A 16,611-nucleotide genomic window follows, 5' to 3' on the forward strand; every position below is an offset into this window, starting at 1 on the left:
ATTGTAAATATGGGTAGGGTTGACTCGTCTCACATATTATGATCCGTGAGAAGGTCTCACATGAGACATACTCTTTATTATAATAAACAAATTAAATATCCTTCTCTGATGGAAAAATAGAAGATATCGCTAAATATGATATATACATTATATTTGGAATATTAAAAAATTAAAAATATTTTATATAATGAGCAGATTTACTCAAATAAAAGATTTGTATCATAAAATTGACTTATGAAATTGTCTCTCGAGAGATATTGTGCTGTATGATTGTGTTTATGTAAAACTGAACTTTTACTTGATTTGTGAAAGATAAAATGCATTCAATCTCATGTCCAAGTCAAAATTCTTTTGTGTTTGTCTATAAGGTATTAAATGTATTTCTTCTCCTATGATCATTGAAATATTCATTAATTTATATGAATATATTAAAAAAATTATTTAAAATCGACACAAACTCTATTTCGATGTTGTAATAAAAAAAAAATCCATACATATTATGTAATCAAACAATGTAAATAAACCAAACATATGTCATCCTAGGTTTAGTGATAAAATTTAAAAAAATAAATTTCGATTTGGGATTAAAAAAAAAGTAAAATAAAAATGTATTATAAATAAAATACATTTTTTTACATAATTCAATTAGGATAAATTCGTGAAAAATTTAGATCAACCATAATTTATTAAACATTAATCGAATTTTTTTATTTAAAAATAATTTATATAGATTTAGTTTTTTTTTTAAAAATGAGAACCTTTAGAAATAGTGTTACCTTTAATATATAAATAAATAAATTAAAAATAGTAGTAAAATAATTGTTTGGTGAGCAAATTTTGGTAGCCTAATTAATGTTTGGTCAGCTGAATAGCTGACGTGGCCATTGGGGGCTCGATCTTGTGGGGTCCACTGAGTACTTTGACTGGGAACCGGAATAATCGGTTGGAAGTATTCCGAGTAAAAGTTAAAGTGGTAGGAAGGCGACCGGCGGGCCCATACAATTATTTCGGGTAAAAGTTAAGGTGAAAGGCATGGCTCGGTTTCTTCTACTTTACTTCTTCCTTGTCTTTCACCATTAGTTAATTTTTTTTAATTAATTAATTAAATAAATGGGAGAATTGTGCTTCTAAAAAAATTATAATCATAAGCCAGAAATAAATTGAATATTTTATAATTCAGAAATATAATATTTAGAATGTTCTATGGTTGAACGAGTTGAATTATAATTTTTAATACGAACAATCCAAACATAATGTTTGAAATATTAATTTAACTTTATAAAAATTACTACACAGGAGTAGAACTCACATTAAAGTACAAGTGAGTGAAGCTCCTCACATGCATTTCAATCGAAGGTCGAAAATAACTAAGTTCGAGATTATCTTGACGTTGAGTCTAGTTATAGTTGTATCAGGTTTGACTACAACTCGTTAAAATACAAGCGACTGGAGCTGGTCACATGCATTACATTTCAATCGATAGTTGAAAATAACTAAGTTCGAGATCATCTTGATGTTGAGTCTAGTTATAGTTGTGTCATGTTTGAGTATTCAAGTTTGAGATCTCTTAACTAATTAAATTTTTATTTGAATTATTGTTTAAAATGTAATCTTTTTTTATTGACGGTTTATTTCAACAATTTATAAAATACTTAAACACGATATCGAGCTAATTAATCAATACTCTAGAAAATTTAACCCATGGAACTCCGATTTAAGGGATAATTGTTGGCATTAGTCCATTTTTTTAAAATGATTTAAATTTAAATTGAACTTGTATTTTGTGGAAGCAAGGAATAAAATAGATGTTGGGCCCAAAGGAAGTTGTAAACCGTTCAACTTATTTGTCACCGAAAGTAATATTCTTATATATTATATGCTTACCAAATAACTTCTTTTTTTTAAAAAAAATACCAAATATCTTCTTTTAGTTGGCCTATAAATAATCAATAATAAATCTTAAACACAAAATTCTTATGAAACAGTTTTATTGATCAATTTTGTGATACATATCTTCTATTTGGGTAACCCATGAAAAAAAAAATTAATTTTTATATCAAAAATATTAATTTTTTATTGTAACTATGAACAGAGTTGACATGTTTCATGGATATTTATTTGTGAGACCATCTCACAATATACTTATTCAAACTTAAATAGGTATAATTATTTTCTTAATCATAATCACACACACACACACACACAGATATATATATATATATATATATAGATAGATAGATAGATAGATATACATTTTAGCATTTTCGGGAGGATGATTGTCGTGTGTGTAAAATCATGGATTAAATACGGATTTATGTGTGATGGTTAATATTATACAAGCCAAGTTAAAGTAAAGAAATTAAATGCTAAAATAACTTATATTAGAAATAGATTTAGTATTTGAAGGTAATGTTGCTAAAAATAGTGATCCGAAGGGTCAGGAAAGATATCCAGGAGGTCAGCTCGCGTCGAAGAAATCTTGAAAACATGAGCAAGAATGTTAGAAGGGTGGTATAAGGGTTTTTCTGGCGTAATCCATCTGCGAGAATAAAAAATATAGAGGCTCTTGGTTCGGGTGATTAGCCGGATGATTATTTTATCCGCTAATCACCTTTTGGTTGATTTTATTAATCAGAGGCCCGTGTAATAGGAAGAACCCGCACTACTGTTGGACAATTACTGATAATTTAGTATACTTATCCACTCTTAATCTTCCGATTTTTCCACCCTCTCCTAATTCACTACCACCACTGACGACCGTCGCCGCCGAACCGACGACCGCCTCCGCGACACCGGCAACGGTCGACGGTTTGTAAAAAATCCGTCGCTAATAGCAACGGTTTTTCATAACCTCGCTAATAGCGACGGTTTTCAAGTCGCGGATCTAAAAATCGCACGTTTCTCAAAACCGTTGCTATAACATCCGTCAAATAGACACGGTTTGTACAACCGTCATGCGACAGTTTTTTCATAAACCTCCTGATACTTTGTAAGAAACGTCGTCAATGAACAATCATTAAAATTTTGTGCTTACAGGAGAAGAGTTATCATGCGAGTAAAGTTATATCTTGACTGTAACTCTTGTTTGTGTAGGAGCTTATTTAGGACATGAGCTCGTCTAACATGAAGCGAGCCAGTCTAGGCTTTTGTATGGGAGCTCGGCTTGGGAGTTTGGCTACAAATTTCTTAATAGCCATAATGATGGGTATTGGGAGGTTGGCTGGGACCTCGATGGTGAGGTTGGCTATGATTAGATTGTCAATAACGGGTATGCGTGAGGTCGACTAGGACCTCGACAATGATGTCAGCTCGGGAGGTCGGATAAGACTTGATTGTTAATAACAAGTATTTGGGAGGTCATATGGACCTCGAAGGTGGGGTCGACTCAAGACGTCGGATATGACTCGATTGTTAATAAAGAGTATTCGAGAGGTTAGCTGAGATGAGCTCCCAGCGAAACTTAGTAACTGGGTTGGAGGTGAGCCTTTGGATGGCTTTTTTTTATCTAGGCTGCAGAGAGTGGGCTGATCTCGTTGTGTGGAATATCACAAGTCTCCCTTGAGTCAAGTTGATGTCATAGACTTGAAGCTTGTATGTGAGCCCACATGGCACGAACTCGACATGAAATTTGAGCTTGACATGAGCAGTTCGCGTAACGTCAAGGTGAACTCAACCTGCATTGATGACTTTTTTTTTCTATGTTAATAAAAACATAAAATTACCAATAAAGAAAAATGAATAGGAATTAATTTAAGGGAAAAATCTCTTGCTTGATATATAACTAGAGCCTTTTTTTCACGTTGTGTGTATACATATATTATATTAAAATTAAAACTGTTAAAACGTATTTTATAATAATTTTTTTATGTTGTAAGTGATGTTTTTATTTAATTTTAAAATTAAAAAGTATACATACAGATTAAAAAAAATATTTTGGGTTTATAAAAAAAATATCATGACTCCTTCAAATTTAATACACAAAAAAATCCTATTAGTTAATCTCACGATGTAATTTTCTAATACAGATCTTCGACTCGACCTATAAAAATAATGTCAAAAATATTATTCTTTTTACTGAATTTATAAAATGTATCGTCTTTCTCACATATATAGATACGCGAGACCGTCACACACATTGAAGAGAATAAATATACTCACTTTAATATCTAGTATAAACATACAAATACAAATATGGATCCGAAGGAGATATGAGCAATGTCGAATATGATAAAATATAGCGTTAGGTGTAATTTAAATATCAATTATTTTATATTATAATTTTCACTTTATGTTATATAAGTATATTTGTATGTATGTAATTTAATATTTGTTAGGACCGCAGGTTGTCATGAATCATGTGAAGGGTACAAAAAAGCTGACGTTCAATTGAAGGATCGATACGACTTTTGGAGCTTTGTCGATACACATGACAATGCCAATGTCACAAGTTATCATCTTCCAAACCCCCGTGAGAGATAAAATTTTCATATGGATAAATGTATTTGTTCAATGAAAAGTACATAAGGGTGTGCAACGATCGGTTCGATACATAAGTGAATTTATTTAACTTATTTGAATACACTTGTAATACTCTTATCTAAACAGCCGAGTTTATAGATTTATGTTGTGTGTTTGAATTGATGTATTTCAAATTTTTTGACTTACTTGGATTGACAAAATTGAAGCAGATGTCAAATTAATCATATATAATGTAATGTAATTTTAGTAGTAATTATGATGATTTCAAATATTTTCAAGATATGAGTTATTTGAAATATAACCCAACTTTCATCAATTATTCCTTTCTTGGATTGAATCTTTTCATCCAAATAAGGTTGTTCTTGGGTGAGAAGATTTGAAGTCGTGTACAATTTGATTGTTTATGTTGCATTTTGATTCATGGATCTGAAGCTAAGAATTTCAAAGCCACAACCACAAATCCTTCGGATTTATGGATTCGTAGCTAATGATTTCAAATCTCTAATGACAAATTCATTGGTTTATTTGCGTTATCTATTTGTAAATGAATTTCAAATTCTAATTGGTTACTTTTTGAGTGGTGGATTTCAAATTCATCTTAATATATAAGTATTTCAAATCATTTATTCAACACAAAACTCTTACGAGACCGTCTCGGAGGTCAATTTTGTGATACGGATCTTCGACCCGACAGAACTGATCCATGAAAAAATTATTACATTTTATGTCAAAATTAATATTTTTCACTGTAAAAATATAGGCTAAGCCGACTCAACTCAATGATATAGATTCGCGAGATCGTTTTGCTGTAGACCTAATATTCCTTCAAATACTCCGTCAAATCTAAATGCAACCTTGGTTAATTTGATTAAATCCATTGTCAAATCCTCCATTAGCTATTTCCTGAATCATTTAGATGAATATCAAATACATCTAATTTCAAATTCTTCATTCAAAATACCAAATTTTATAAGAGTCAAATATAAACATATAAAAAGAATTGAAAAGCTATAAAAACTAATTGAGTCCCTGTTGGTTCCAAGTTTGGACCATGTCGAAATTCTCCCCAAACATATCGGTAACAAATGTGGTTCATTGTTTTACTTCACTAAATATAAATTTCAATTTTTTTTTAACTTTTTAATTCATCAAAAGCACGCTATCGAAGTAAAATGTTACAAAAAATTAGAAGTGACGCCCGCGTTTTTTAAATTGTGAAGTAAAAAATAATGTTTTACTTCGTCAGTGTTATTACCGAAGTTGATTGATATATAATACTTCATAATTAATAATCGCTGAAGTAACCAGTGGCGAAGTAAAAACAAAAACTGTACTAGTGAAGACAATAAGATTCACACATTTTTTTCAAGTATTCATTTTCATTATGTTGTTTTCGGTTTTGGTCCCCCAAATAATTTCCATGGTTTCTATTTGTGGGCAAGAAAATGGACTGGAGAATCTGGAACCAAGTCAAAACAAGCACAACAAATCCAAGATTTTTCAAAACTAAATACTTATGAAATCGGATATATATATATATATATATATATATATATATATATATATATATATATATATGTATGTATCATCACTTTCATCAAACAAATGGGACCATATCTAAGCTCACTCCTTGTAACATCATCATATCATGAAATAACACGACTAAATTAAAAAATAACAACTTTGAATACCATTGCCAAATCTTGGCCAATTGGAAAATTAACAATTAATTTAAGATCAAAATTCGAGTCGATAAGTTCATATAGTATCAAGGTTTCAAATTTGAGACGATATCTCGAGTTCGATCCCCAATTGTAACAAAACCTCACCCCATATATATCAAAAATAACAAAATTCGTACCAAGTTAAAAAGCATAAATTATTTGGAGGAAAAATAATTGTCTTCTGATGGCAAATTAATCGAAAGATAAAACTTAATATTGTAATAAATTTGAGTTGCACGATTATCGCCGATCATCATTTATGTAAAACAATAAGCTTTCGATCTAACAATAGATATAAGAGAAAAATATAACGTCATATATGTTCGATTCATATGAATTACAAGTTTGCGTAATTGGTTGTAAAGGGAGAGTGAATAATTGATGCTATTGTAGTGAGGCTAACGAGGATAATCAAATAAAATTAGTCGATAGAAATTGGAGGAAAATAAAATTGGGCCTTGTCTGGCCATTAGAAACAACTAGTAGACCTGGGCTAGTGTGCCTAGTCTGGCCCAATAAAAAGAGTGGCCCTCAAATAAATTTGCAAGATGCTTGCGGAAGCACATGCGTGAAAATGGCTCCGAAAGCTAAAGAAAAGGCGAAACCGGCCGCCTCCGCCGCCGCGGCGGACCCCGCCGTTGCCATTGAAGATCTCTTCACCTCTCTCAATCGCCACATCGAACGCTCAGAATTCGAGCAAGCCATCAAAGTGTCGAATCAAGGTTTTTATGACGTGTTTTGCGAATTTTTGCGTTTGAATCAGCTTGCAGGGTACTGTAATTGAATATTTGTGTGTGTTTTTCTTGACAATTGTGTAATTAACTTGTGGTTTTTTGGAGGATTTAGTTCTTAAAATTGCGCCGGGAGATGAAGACGCGATTAGATGCAAAGTGGTGGGGTTGATTAAGAATGATTCCATTGACGATGCATTGTTGACTATTGAAGGTTTTTCGAAGAAATCTTTGATTGATTTCAGTTTCTTCAAGGTACTTTTGGCCGAGTGGACCTCTTAATTCTTTGTAGCAATAAGGTTGTGATTCTGGAAAGGGTACCCGAGGAGGAGTTTAGATGACTGACACAATTGTGCAAATTGATGTTAGCCTGATTGAGATAGTTATTCTCAAGCCAGCTGTCATTTTTTTCGGCATAACAAGTTATCTATTTGGTTGCATAAGCTCTGAGAAAAAAGAAAGCAAAAATTCGGTTCTTTATTTTGTTGTATCTTTGTCCATGCTTAGCGGAATTCAATCTTGCTGTGTCGAGAAGAATCTCAGTATTGAAGTTGTAATATTTCGGGAATGAATATTTTCGGAATATATTAATGATGCATGTGGTATGAGAAATGTTTAGCATAATCTGAACAATAGGACCGTGTTGAAACATTTGGTGATAATTTTGGAACTGCCTTACTAAGGTTAAATGTTGCATCCTTAAACAGCGTCATTCAACTCTGGTAATGATATTTTATGTGTTGCAATGAGTTGTTAGTGCGTCATGATTAAATTTCTGGTAAGTGAAGGATTTTGATACGTTTTCTTCAAAAGTATTTCAAGTGTTACCTTTGAATAAAATCATTGGAGAGGGGGAGAAAGAATCCAAATAGAAAAAAGTTGATGGCACCAGCTGAAGTGACCTTGTTTATTCGCTTTGAAAGTAAAACTAGCATCATTCCTATTGATATCATTGAAGTCGGGATAAGGATTGACAAGTCTTAACTTGACCAGTACATTGACGATTTTTAAACCTGTATTCAGTTTCTCGAGGACTGTTGCCGTTGGAGATATGTCACTCTTTATCAGCAATAAATTAGATGGTAAACGATTCTAGATTGGGTTGAGAAACTTTTGTTGGTCGATGTGGATACAGGGAAGTATATGCAATGTATTACTGATACTTTACGGCAATTTTTTTTGTTCTATTTTTTTCTCTCAGTTTTGTATATATTGTCATAAGTAGAAGAATCCACTCTGTTTGAGTAGCTAGCATAAGATGATATTTGCAAACTTCAACACTATTTCATTTGTCGCTAAGGTTTTTGCATTTGTTTATCTAGCAGAAAACTCTTCATATTTATGGACTCTGAAATTTTCTTAATAGGCGTACTGTTTGTACCGGCAAAATAAGTTGAATGAGGCTTTGGAGTGCTTGAAAGGGAAAGAAGATAACACTGCTGCCATGTTGTTAGAATCGCAGATTTTATTTCGTCTAGGAAAAATGGATGCTTGTGTGGATGTTTATCAAAGGCTCCAGAGGACTAAGATAGATTCGTTAGAGATAAATTTTGTTGCTGGCTTGGTTTCTGCTGGGAGAGCTTCTGACGTTCAGGGGACAATGGATTCTCTCAAAGTTAAAGTGACCAGCAGTTTTGAACTGGCATATAATGCTGCTTGTTCATTGATAGAAAGAAACAAATATAAAGATGCTGAGCAACTGTTGTTATCAGCTCGAAGGTAATATGCAGCTGTCTTGTAGAAACTCAAATAAAGAATTTAATCTTGTTCTGTTGTTTGCTTCCATCTTTTTGGTGTTATTCATAATGTGACCTACGTCATCTTAAGAACTTGCATGTGCTTGTTTCTCAAATAAGTCTGTAGAGCTGAGTATCAATGCAAGTTTTGAACTTTGGCTCGAGTTGAATTGCATCAAACTTTTCTTAGTTTCGTTCAGTACTGACAATGAAATGCAAAATTTACACAAATTTTATCATTTGGAGACAAGTTTGTTATATTATCAAAGACGTAATAGAATAATACGGCTGTATCATGTTGAATGGGTTGATTTGTTTTTTTTTACTCGGCAATTTTATTCTCATGCATCCTCAGAAGTGGAGTTTCCCATTCTTTTCCATGTATGTTTATGGATGATCTTTTATATTATTTTATATTTCTTTGCATAAAATCATTAAGGTAAATCACCGCCCTTCATACATCAGAAACTTTCTTAGAATTCAGTGTTGTACTGATGGTGACAATAAAAACTTACATTGGGAACTTTTCATATATTCTGACCTCAATATCTTTTTAAGGATTGGGCAGGAAACATTGATGGAAGAGAATTTAGCAGATGATGATATTGAGATTGAATTGGCTCCTGTAGCTGTTCAGTTGGCATATGTTAAACATGTGAGATTGTAATATATTATATTTGAGACACTGTTATCTTCTACTTCGATGGTGGTAGTGTAGCACAGTTTAAATGTGTTTTCCTACAGATCCTGGGTAATACTCAAGAAGCCTTTGAATCTTATTCCAACATTATCAAGAGAAATCTAGCAGATGAATCCTCACTTGCAGTATCGACAAACAACTTTGTTGCATTAAAGGGCCCCAAGGACGCGTCTGATGGTTTGAGAAAACTAGATAAATTGATAGAGAAAAGTGAAGGACCTCTGACCTTTCATCTTGCTCGGGATCTTGACCTAAAGCTCTCGCAAAAACAAAAGGAAGCAATCTTTGTTAACCGTCTTTTATTGCTGCTACACTCTAATAAAGTAGATCAGGTAAATACAATTACTCGATTTGTAAACCTCTGATCCAAGGGTCTTCCTTATGGATAATCATTTCAACCTCTGTCCCCATATCTCCCGTGTTATCGAATTTATTTAATCGAGAAAGGATCTGCAGGCACGAGAACTTGCTTCTGCTCTACCAAGCATGTTTCCTAACAGTATATTACCTGTGCTACTTCAAGCTGCTGTACATGTAAGGGAGAACAAGGCCAATAAAGCCGAGGAGCTACTAGGGCAGTCTGCAAGTAAATTTCCAGATAAGTCGAACATCATCCTACTCGCCCGTGCACAGATTGCTGCAGCTGCAGGCCATCCTCAAATAGCGGCCGACTCTCTACTGAAAATACCTGATATTCAACATAAGCCTGCAACTGTTGCGACCCTTGTCTCTCTTAAAGAACGAGCTGGAGATATTGATGGTGCTGATTCTGTGTTTGATGCTGCGATTCGGTGGTGGTCGGATGCCATGACCGAAGACAATAAACTTGATATCATCATGCAAGAGGCTGCTTCATTTAAGCTCAGACATGGAAAGAAGGATGAGGCAGCTCGTCTCTACGAGGAACTTGTGAAAAACCATGGGAGCATCGAGGCCTTGGTAGGGCTTATTCAAACTACTGCTCATACCAATATTGAGAAGGCAGAAGCTTATGAGAAGCAATTGAAACCGCTATATAATCTGAAGGGAGTTGATGTTGAGAGTTTGGAGAAAACCTCTGGTGCAAAGCATGTTGAGAGCAACGGTCCTACTTTGGGCGTTGCTGAAGCATACGAATCTAAGAACAAGGAGAAACCAAAGAAGAAAAGGAAGAGAAAGCCAAAGTATCCAAAAGGGTTTGACCCTGCAAATCCGGGTCCCCCACCGGATCCAGAAAGATGGCTGCCGAAGAGGGAAAGGTCTAGTTACAGGCCAAAGAGGAAGGATAAGAGAGCAGCTCAGATAAGAGGTTCGCAGGGTGCAGTTGTTAAAGATAAAGAGTCTTCTAGTAATCTGAACTTGAAGTCGAACCAAACGACCAACTCTAAAGGGCATACTCAGAATGCAAGCACCGAACGATCCAAGAATTCATCAAAATCCAGGAAGAAATCCAGAAATTGATGGGGAAAACCAAAAAGTTTGTTTTTTTATGAAACAGGTGAAAATTTCAGTGAACTTTATTTCACTTATAATGCACGTAGAGTAGTAACTTGGGACTCTAGATTCAAATTGCGGGAGACCACTTGTTCCACCATTGGGTTGTTTATCATTGTATTAACATAAAATCTTGGTTTCTAATGAGACTGTATTTTGTGTTCTTTCTGATACTTCTTTGCTTTTGTAGTCAGTTCCGACGTTATTGAGAGATGTTCCATCATTGCTTGCGTTGTAGGATTCGTGTTTTGTGACATGGGTTCCTTCCGATATGATCTGAGTCTCCAATTCAGTTGGAATACGTTAATAGCCGCATTTGGAAGTTGACATTTAGTTGATTTGGAATTCAAATTTTTACCACTAATCATCTTAAATTGTTCGTATAATTTATATTCATGGACTTTCTCAATCCTAAACAATTTCTTTTCAGATAAAACTAAAGGGTCTAACCAACGTATTTCAAATCCTTTAACTAAGCGAGCGATTCGATTAAATTCATTCTTTCAAGCCTATTTCTCAAATGAAATCCTTTGATTGAAACGTAACTTCACGTTTTCGTAGACACCTCTAATTTTCTAAGGTTACTAACATAAACTATTATTTTTCAACGAGGTTAACTTCTTGTTAAAATTCTAGAATTCGCTCTCAAATAGCACACACTAAGAATAGTGGTGTTTTGCTAAGTTTTTATTATAAAAAATATGTATTTAAAAACAAAAATCAGAAAATATGTCTTTCGAAATTCAGATTTTTTTCAGAACTTGAAAAAAAAACTATTTTTCTATTATATATAAACATAAAAAATGAAGTTGGCACAGAATGTTCAATATCACTGGAATGAAATCATGAACAACAGAAGTTTTAATTTATTTTAATTCTATAATAGTATTCTAAATAAATATGATGAAATAACCACAAGTTTGAATGCATTTCATCTTAAATTCAAATCTCAGGAAAAATAAACACGATCCATCAAGATGGTAGCCTCTTCCATAATAGGAACCAAGCAATGTTTGGACGATTGAAATTTAGATTATTCAAATTGCGCTCATATTTAAAGATTCTTAAACTGAACAGAAAGATTTTCATCACCATCTATCTTTCCAAAATTCAAAGAAAGGTGAACTTAACCTCCACCAGAGCCATATTTCTTACCCAATACGACCATTTGAAGTTTGTCGTATCCAGCAAGAACACCAGCACCAGCGACAGCACGAAGAATGTTGGCACCCGCACCTTTGAACAAAGATTTGGCACCTTCATTCTTGAGGATTTGGGCAAATGCATCCATCGAGCTCTTGTACTTCACAGCTTCACCAGACGTCATCATCATTCTTCTACGGACGGTATCAATTGGGTAAGAGGCAAGACCGGCACCATTAGTGATGAGCCAACCAAGGGCAAAGCTAGCAAAGAAACTATCCTGTAATCATGAACAGGTAAATCTTAGTTGCTGACATCTAGGTTCCACAAAGTATTTGGTCTATGTGTTACATCGAAAATGCATCCTTAGTTGCATTAAGTTGCAGAAAATTGGATTTTGATAATATCAAGTATTTGTACTGAATTGAAAAAAAGGAAACAAAACTTGACACCAAATCACAGCCTTATACGCTATCAATAAAATTTCATACCTCGAATTTCTATATGTTTTATAAATAAATAATTGAAATAATGCAATCCAATTAATTGCGAAGACGATGCATAGAAAAAGAATTATTGTCGAGATACTAACCTGTAGCGATCCAGTAAGGACCACAGGTTTCAAAGAGTCATACATTCCGAAGTATAAACCACGGTACACAATAATACCAACACATGAGATGTTGAATCCACGGTAAAGACCAGCAACACCATCAGATTTCAAGGTCTTTCTATAGACATCCACCAAACCGTTGAATTGCCTCTCACCTCCTCCCTTCTTTGCTGCCTTGGCATCATTAGCAAGACGTGTACGAGCATAATCCAAGGAATAAACAAAGAGCAACGAAGAAGCACCAGCTGCACCACCTGATGCAAGGTTTCCAGCGAACCATTTCCAGTAGCCATCGCGGTCCTTCTTGAAGTTGAAGAGTCTCTTGAAATAGTCCTTGAATGCAAAGTTCAGAGCCTGTAATACATCCGGATGACATTTAGTAAAGTTTGCTAATAGAAAACAGAAAAGGGATGCATATATACAATGATCAAATATACTCATAAATCAGGTGAACCTGAGTGGGGAAGTAACGAATGACATTAGCAGTGTTTCCTCTCCACAATGACCCAAATCCCTCATCTCGAATGGTTCTCTTGAAGCATTCTCCAATTCCTTTGTACGGTTCTGAGAGCCTTCCAGATTTAATCATTTCATCTTGATTCTGAATCAAAAGCTTCACACGTTCAATAGGGGCAGCAGCAGTTTTTGACACAGCAGCTGAAACACCACCCATAAGAAAGTCGATCGCAAAGCTGGCAAGGCCTTTCTCAGCGGGAGCTTGAACAAAAACTGGTGAAGCATGAGCCGAAATCAAGGATAGATCCTGAGTGGCTTTACAAGTCATTGGATTCCATAATCCTGTATGATTTCCATACGCAAATCGTCTCTGATATGTAGGCCTCTGGAAGCTACCATAGCGAGTTTGAACACCTTGTGACAGACTGGAACTCATGTGCAGCTGATTAGCCAACTTCTGGGCAATGGTAGGGAGCTGGTCCTGATCTACCATTTTAACTTTAGAAAGAATTCCTGCAGACTAAAAATAAGTGGTCAAAACAAACCAAGATAAAAACAATAGATAAGAACTAGTAGCATGTCATTTGCAAGGACATTTAAATTGTTAACAGTAACACGATATAGCACAAACGTCAGATAACGCCTCCAACTCAAATTTCCAGAAAAAGAATGCACTACCCAGAATACTGATCAACTATGTCTCTTCAACCACATTTACAGATATGGTATGCCCCTCTCAGTATTTTAAAATAAACTGATGATTCATATTCAGCGAGTTAACAATCTGATAGTGGTAACACAATATCTTCACTTGCAATATGGACGTTAAATGAAATTATGAAAGTACATAGGTTACAGCATGTAAAACTTAGTGTACTGATCAATCCCAAACATATGAAGCAACATAATCAATGGTATCGGCCATAACTCATATCGACCTACGCATCACAAAGGAAAACATCCAATCAATTTACCAATATCAAGTCACTGAACATATCACTTTCTCTGGGATAAAGTAAATACTAAGGCATGCCTTTCCGAAGCCTAGCTGAAGTTTAACAAAAAGAACAATGCATATCTGGACAATTCACGCAGATTTAAAAGAACACTACCCTGGTAAAATTTACACACGAAGGTAATCAGGCACGGACTGCCTACTTAAGAAAAGCACAGAATTTCAGTACCAGTTAACAATTTCTTTGCATTTCAATGAGATAACATAAACACACAATTAAAAGCTCTTTATCTTAAATCCAAAGTATTACAGTGGACCACCCATAAATGAAGCAGTGAGTGCTTTGCATTTCAATGAGATAACATAAACACAAATTGAAAGATCTTTATCTTAAATCCACAGTACTACAATAGACCACCCATAAATAAAGCAGGGAGGACTCGTAAAATCAAAAGTAACCAGACAAGAGGGCGAGCATAATCACTGCAGCTTACAAACTTTAACATGAGGAACGAAAAGCAGAGCCCAAATTACATTACAAACAATATGATCAAAATAAACAAAAGTAACACAAATAAATACAAAAGCATAGCCAGAATACACAGATTGCCCAGTACACACAACCAAAGAGCCAGAAACAATGGTTAACAATAAATGACAAGCATATCAGAGGTACAAAAATACTTCCCACTCCCAAAAATATGATTAACCTTGCGTCAAATTCAAATACTCGGATCGTTCAACAAAAAACATTCAGATCTAAACTGACCGATCTACGCAGACCTTATCTCAATAATAGTATCATAATTATTTTATCTATCCACCACGGATCCAACGAAGAACTAGAAGAAGGATCAAGCATTAATACTTCAAGCAATCAATAGGCAACGAATCAAAAGCAGCCGAGCGAAAACAGAAGAAACAACAGCCGGACAAAATCGACAGGCAAGATCCTCATCAAAAAAGAAGAAGAAGTAAACAATTCAAAATATAGACACAAAGCAGGTAAAATTCCATCAAATTCTGGCGTAACTCAGTACGATTCGACGAATTACCTGCTAGGCGGTCGCCTCGGTCGGGCGAATGAGGAATCTGAATGGAAATGGCAGAGCGTGGTGGTGTGCTGTCTTGCTAGTGGCCAGTCCTCATGTTAAATGCTTGCACTCTTTTGTTTTTTTCCAAAAGTTAATTAATTTTGTGGAAAAAAAGGAATTATATTGAAATTTAAAGTTATATATATATATATATATATATATATAATATAAAATAATATTTTTTGTTTTGGAATGATATGATTATGAGTAGGTCTATTGTGAGACGATCTCACGAATCTTTATATGTGAGACAGGTCAACTCTACTGATATACAAAATAAAAAGTAATACTCTTAGCATAAAATGTAATACAATGATATCATTGCATCAATTATCATACACTAGCGAATCGTGACACGCAATGTTTGTTGTCTAAAAAAAGAATGAAATAGTTTTTTAAAAAAATTTAAATAGAAGTTATAAATTGGAAGAGTGGGATATAAAATAAAATATAAAGAAAAATGATATTATAATATAGTAAAATATTGTAATCTACATTTTAGATAAATTCAAAATTACAACACGCCTCTATATAGTTAGGCGAAAACTTATATGAAACGATCTCACATATTGTATTTTTGAGACGGATCTTTTATTTGGATCATCCATAAAAAAATATTACTTTTTATACTAAGAGTATTACTTTTTATTGTAAATATCGATAGGATTGATCCGTCTCACAAATTAAGATCCGTGAGATGGTCTCACATGAGATTCACTAATATAGTTACTACTCTTGTATTCAAATAAGGGATATGTGTAATCAAAACAATTTATTCATATTAAAAGTAAATAATTATATTTCAATATCTTAGTTGGACAAAATCATCGAATTCTATTTTAAATTTTATCGTTGAATCTGAGACATGTATTATATCGTGCTTTGAAACTATTATATACAATTAGACAAAATAATTAGATGGAAAAATTAATAAAATTTTTATCCAAAAATTTAAATTATTTGAAATTAGATAATTTTGATAAAATTTAGTGTATAATTTTTCACTTTTTGAACAATATAAATTTAATCATATGTATTAATATTTTATGTTTAATAAAAAAAAAATCCACGTTATGGTGCTTTTATGCCAAATAATCTAATTATAGGGTGCATTGTATTAATGGTGTGATTTTTTTAAAAAAAAAGAAAAGAAAAAGAAAAACTATCGGGCTCTGTTATTGGGTTATTGTGCTCGTCCTCTGAAAGCCCAACTGAAATTCTTAAATAGCAACCCAATAAGGCCCAATAATTCTTTTATATAAAGTTGTTGAATGCTTTTTTTATTTTTTATTTTTTATTTTTTATATGTAAGGACTTAATTACTCAAAATATTATATATAATTTTTTTCCAGTGTCCATACAGAGACATTAACAGAATTTAAAATACTTTTCATTCAAACTAAGAGTTATTTTTTTCTTAATTTGTTTTTATTTCTAAAATTTTCAGATTAGTAGTGTTTAATTCCTATATTTTTAATTTTAATATCATGCCTAGCATTTTTTTAAA

General features: G+C 33.5%; 2 protein-coding genes across 3 annotated transcripts; one reads left to right on the plus strand and one right to left on the minus strand.

The window, feature by feature from the left end:
* The first annotated feature begins 6,764 nt into the window (after positions 1-6,764).
* Positions 6,765-11,007, plus strand: LOC140834148 (uncharacterized). The gene is made up of 6 exons (XM_073198816.1): positions 6,765-6,925; positions 7,050-7,189; positions 8,301-8,653; positions 9,229-9,325; positions 9,415-9,702; positions 9,827-11,007. Exons 1-6 carry the CDS (start codon positions 6,778-6,780, stop codon positions 10,808-10,810), a joined length of 2,010 nt encoding a protein of 669 aa, XP_073054917.1. The 5' UTR covers positions 6,765-6,777; the 3' UTR covers positions 10,811-11,007.
* Positions 11,008-11,797: 790 nt separating this feature from the next.
* Positions 11,798-15,197, minus strand: LOC140834149 (ADP,ATP carrier protein, mitochondrial-like). Of its 2 annotated transcripts, none has more exons than XM_073198818.1 (4): positions 15,066-15,197; positions 13,054-13,568; positions 12,579-12,953; positions 11,798-12,266 (listed from the first exon to the last, which is right to left on the minus strand). In XM_073198818.1, exons 2-4 carry the CDS (start codon positions 13,546-13,548, stop codon positions 11,970-11,972), a joined length of 1,167 nt encoding a protein of 388 aa, XP_073054919.1. In that variant the 5' UTR covers positions 13,549-13,568; positions 15,066-15,197; the 3' UTR covers positions 11,798-11,969. The 2 variants fall into 2 exon arrangements, with proteins under 2 accessions (XP_073054919.1, XP_073054920.1); XM_073198819.1 differs by having other exon boundaries at positions 13,054-13,575; positions 15,066-15,194.
* Between the last annotated feature and the right edge of the window lie 1,414 nt (positions 15,198-16,611).

Source organism: Primulina eburnea, chromosome 6 (genome assembly GCF_022965805.1).
Source record: "Primulina eburnea isolate SZY01 chromosome 6, ASM2296580v1, whole genome shotgun sequence".
In the NCBI taxonomy this organism is placed as follows: domain Eukaryota; kingdom Viridiplantae; phylum Streptophyta; class Magnoliopsida; order Lamiales; family Gesneriaceae; genus Primulina; species Primulina eburnea.

What these genes read in the sequence shown, in the direction of transcription:
- LOC140834148 (XM_073198816.1), top strand. Translation starts at nt 6,778, where the DNA reads ATGGCTCCGAAAGCTAAAGAAAAGGCGAAACCGGCCGCCTCCGCCGCC. An exon ending in TTGATTTCAGTTTCTTCAAG is followed by an intron (nt 7,190 to 8,300) that starts GTACTTTTGGCC and finishes TTTTCTTAATAG; the next exon opens with GCGTACTGTTTGTACCGGCA. An exon ending in ACTCTAATAAAGTAGATCAG is followed by an intron (nt 9,703 to 9,826) that starts GTAAATACAATT and finishes AAGGATCTGCAG; the next exon opens with GCACGAGAACTTGCTTCTGC.
- LOC140834149 (XM_073198818.1), bottom strand. Translation starts at nt 13,548, where the DNA reads ATGGTAGATCAGGACCAGCTCCCTACCATTGCCCAGAAGTTGGCTAAT. An exon ending in TTCGTTACTTCCCCACTCAG is followed by an intron (nt 12,954 to 13,053) that starts GTTCACCTGATT and finishes GATGTATTACAG; the next exon opens with GCTCTGAACTTTGCATTCAA. An exon ending in TCCTTACTGGATCGCTACAG is followed by an intron (nt 12,267 to 12,578) that starts GTTAGTATCTCG and finishes TCATGATTACAG; the next exon opens with GATAGTTTCTTTGCTAGCTT.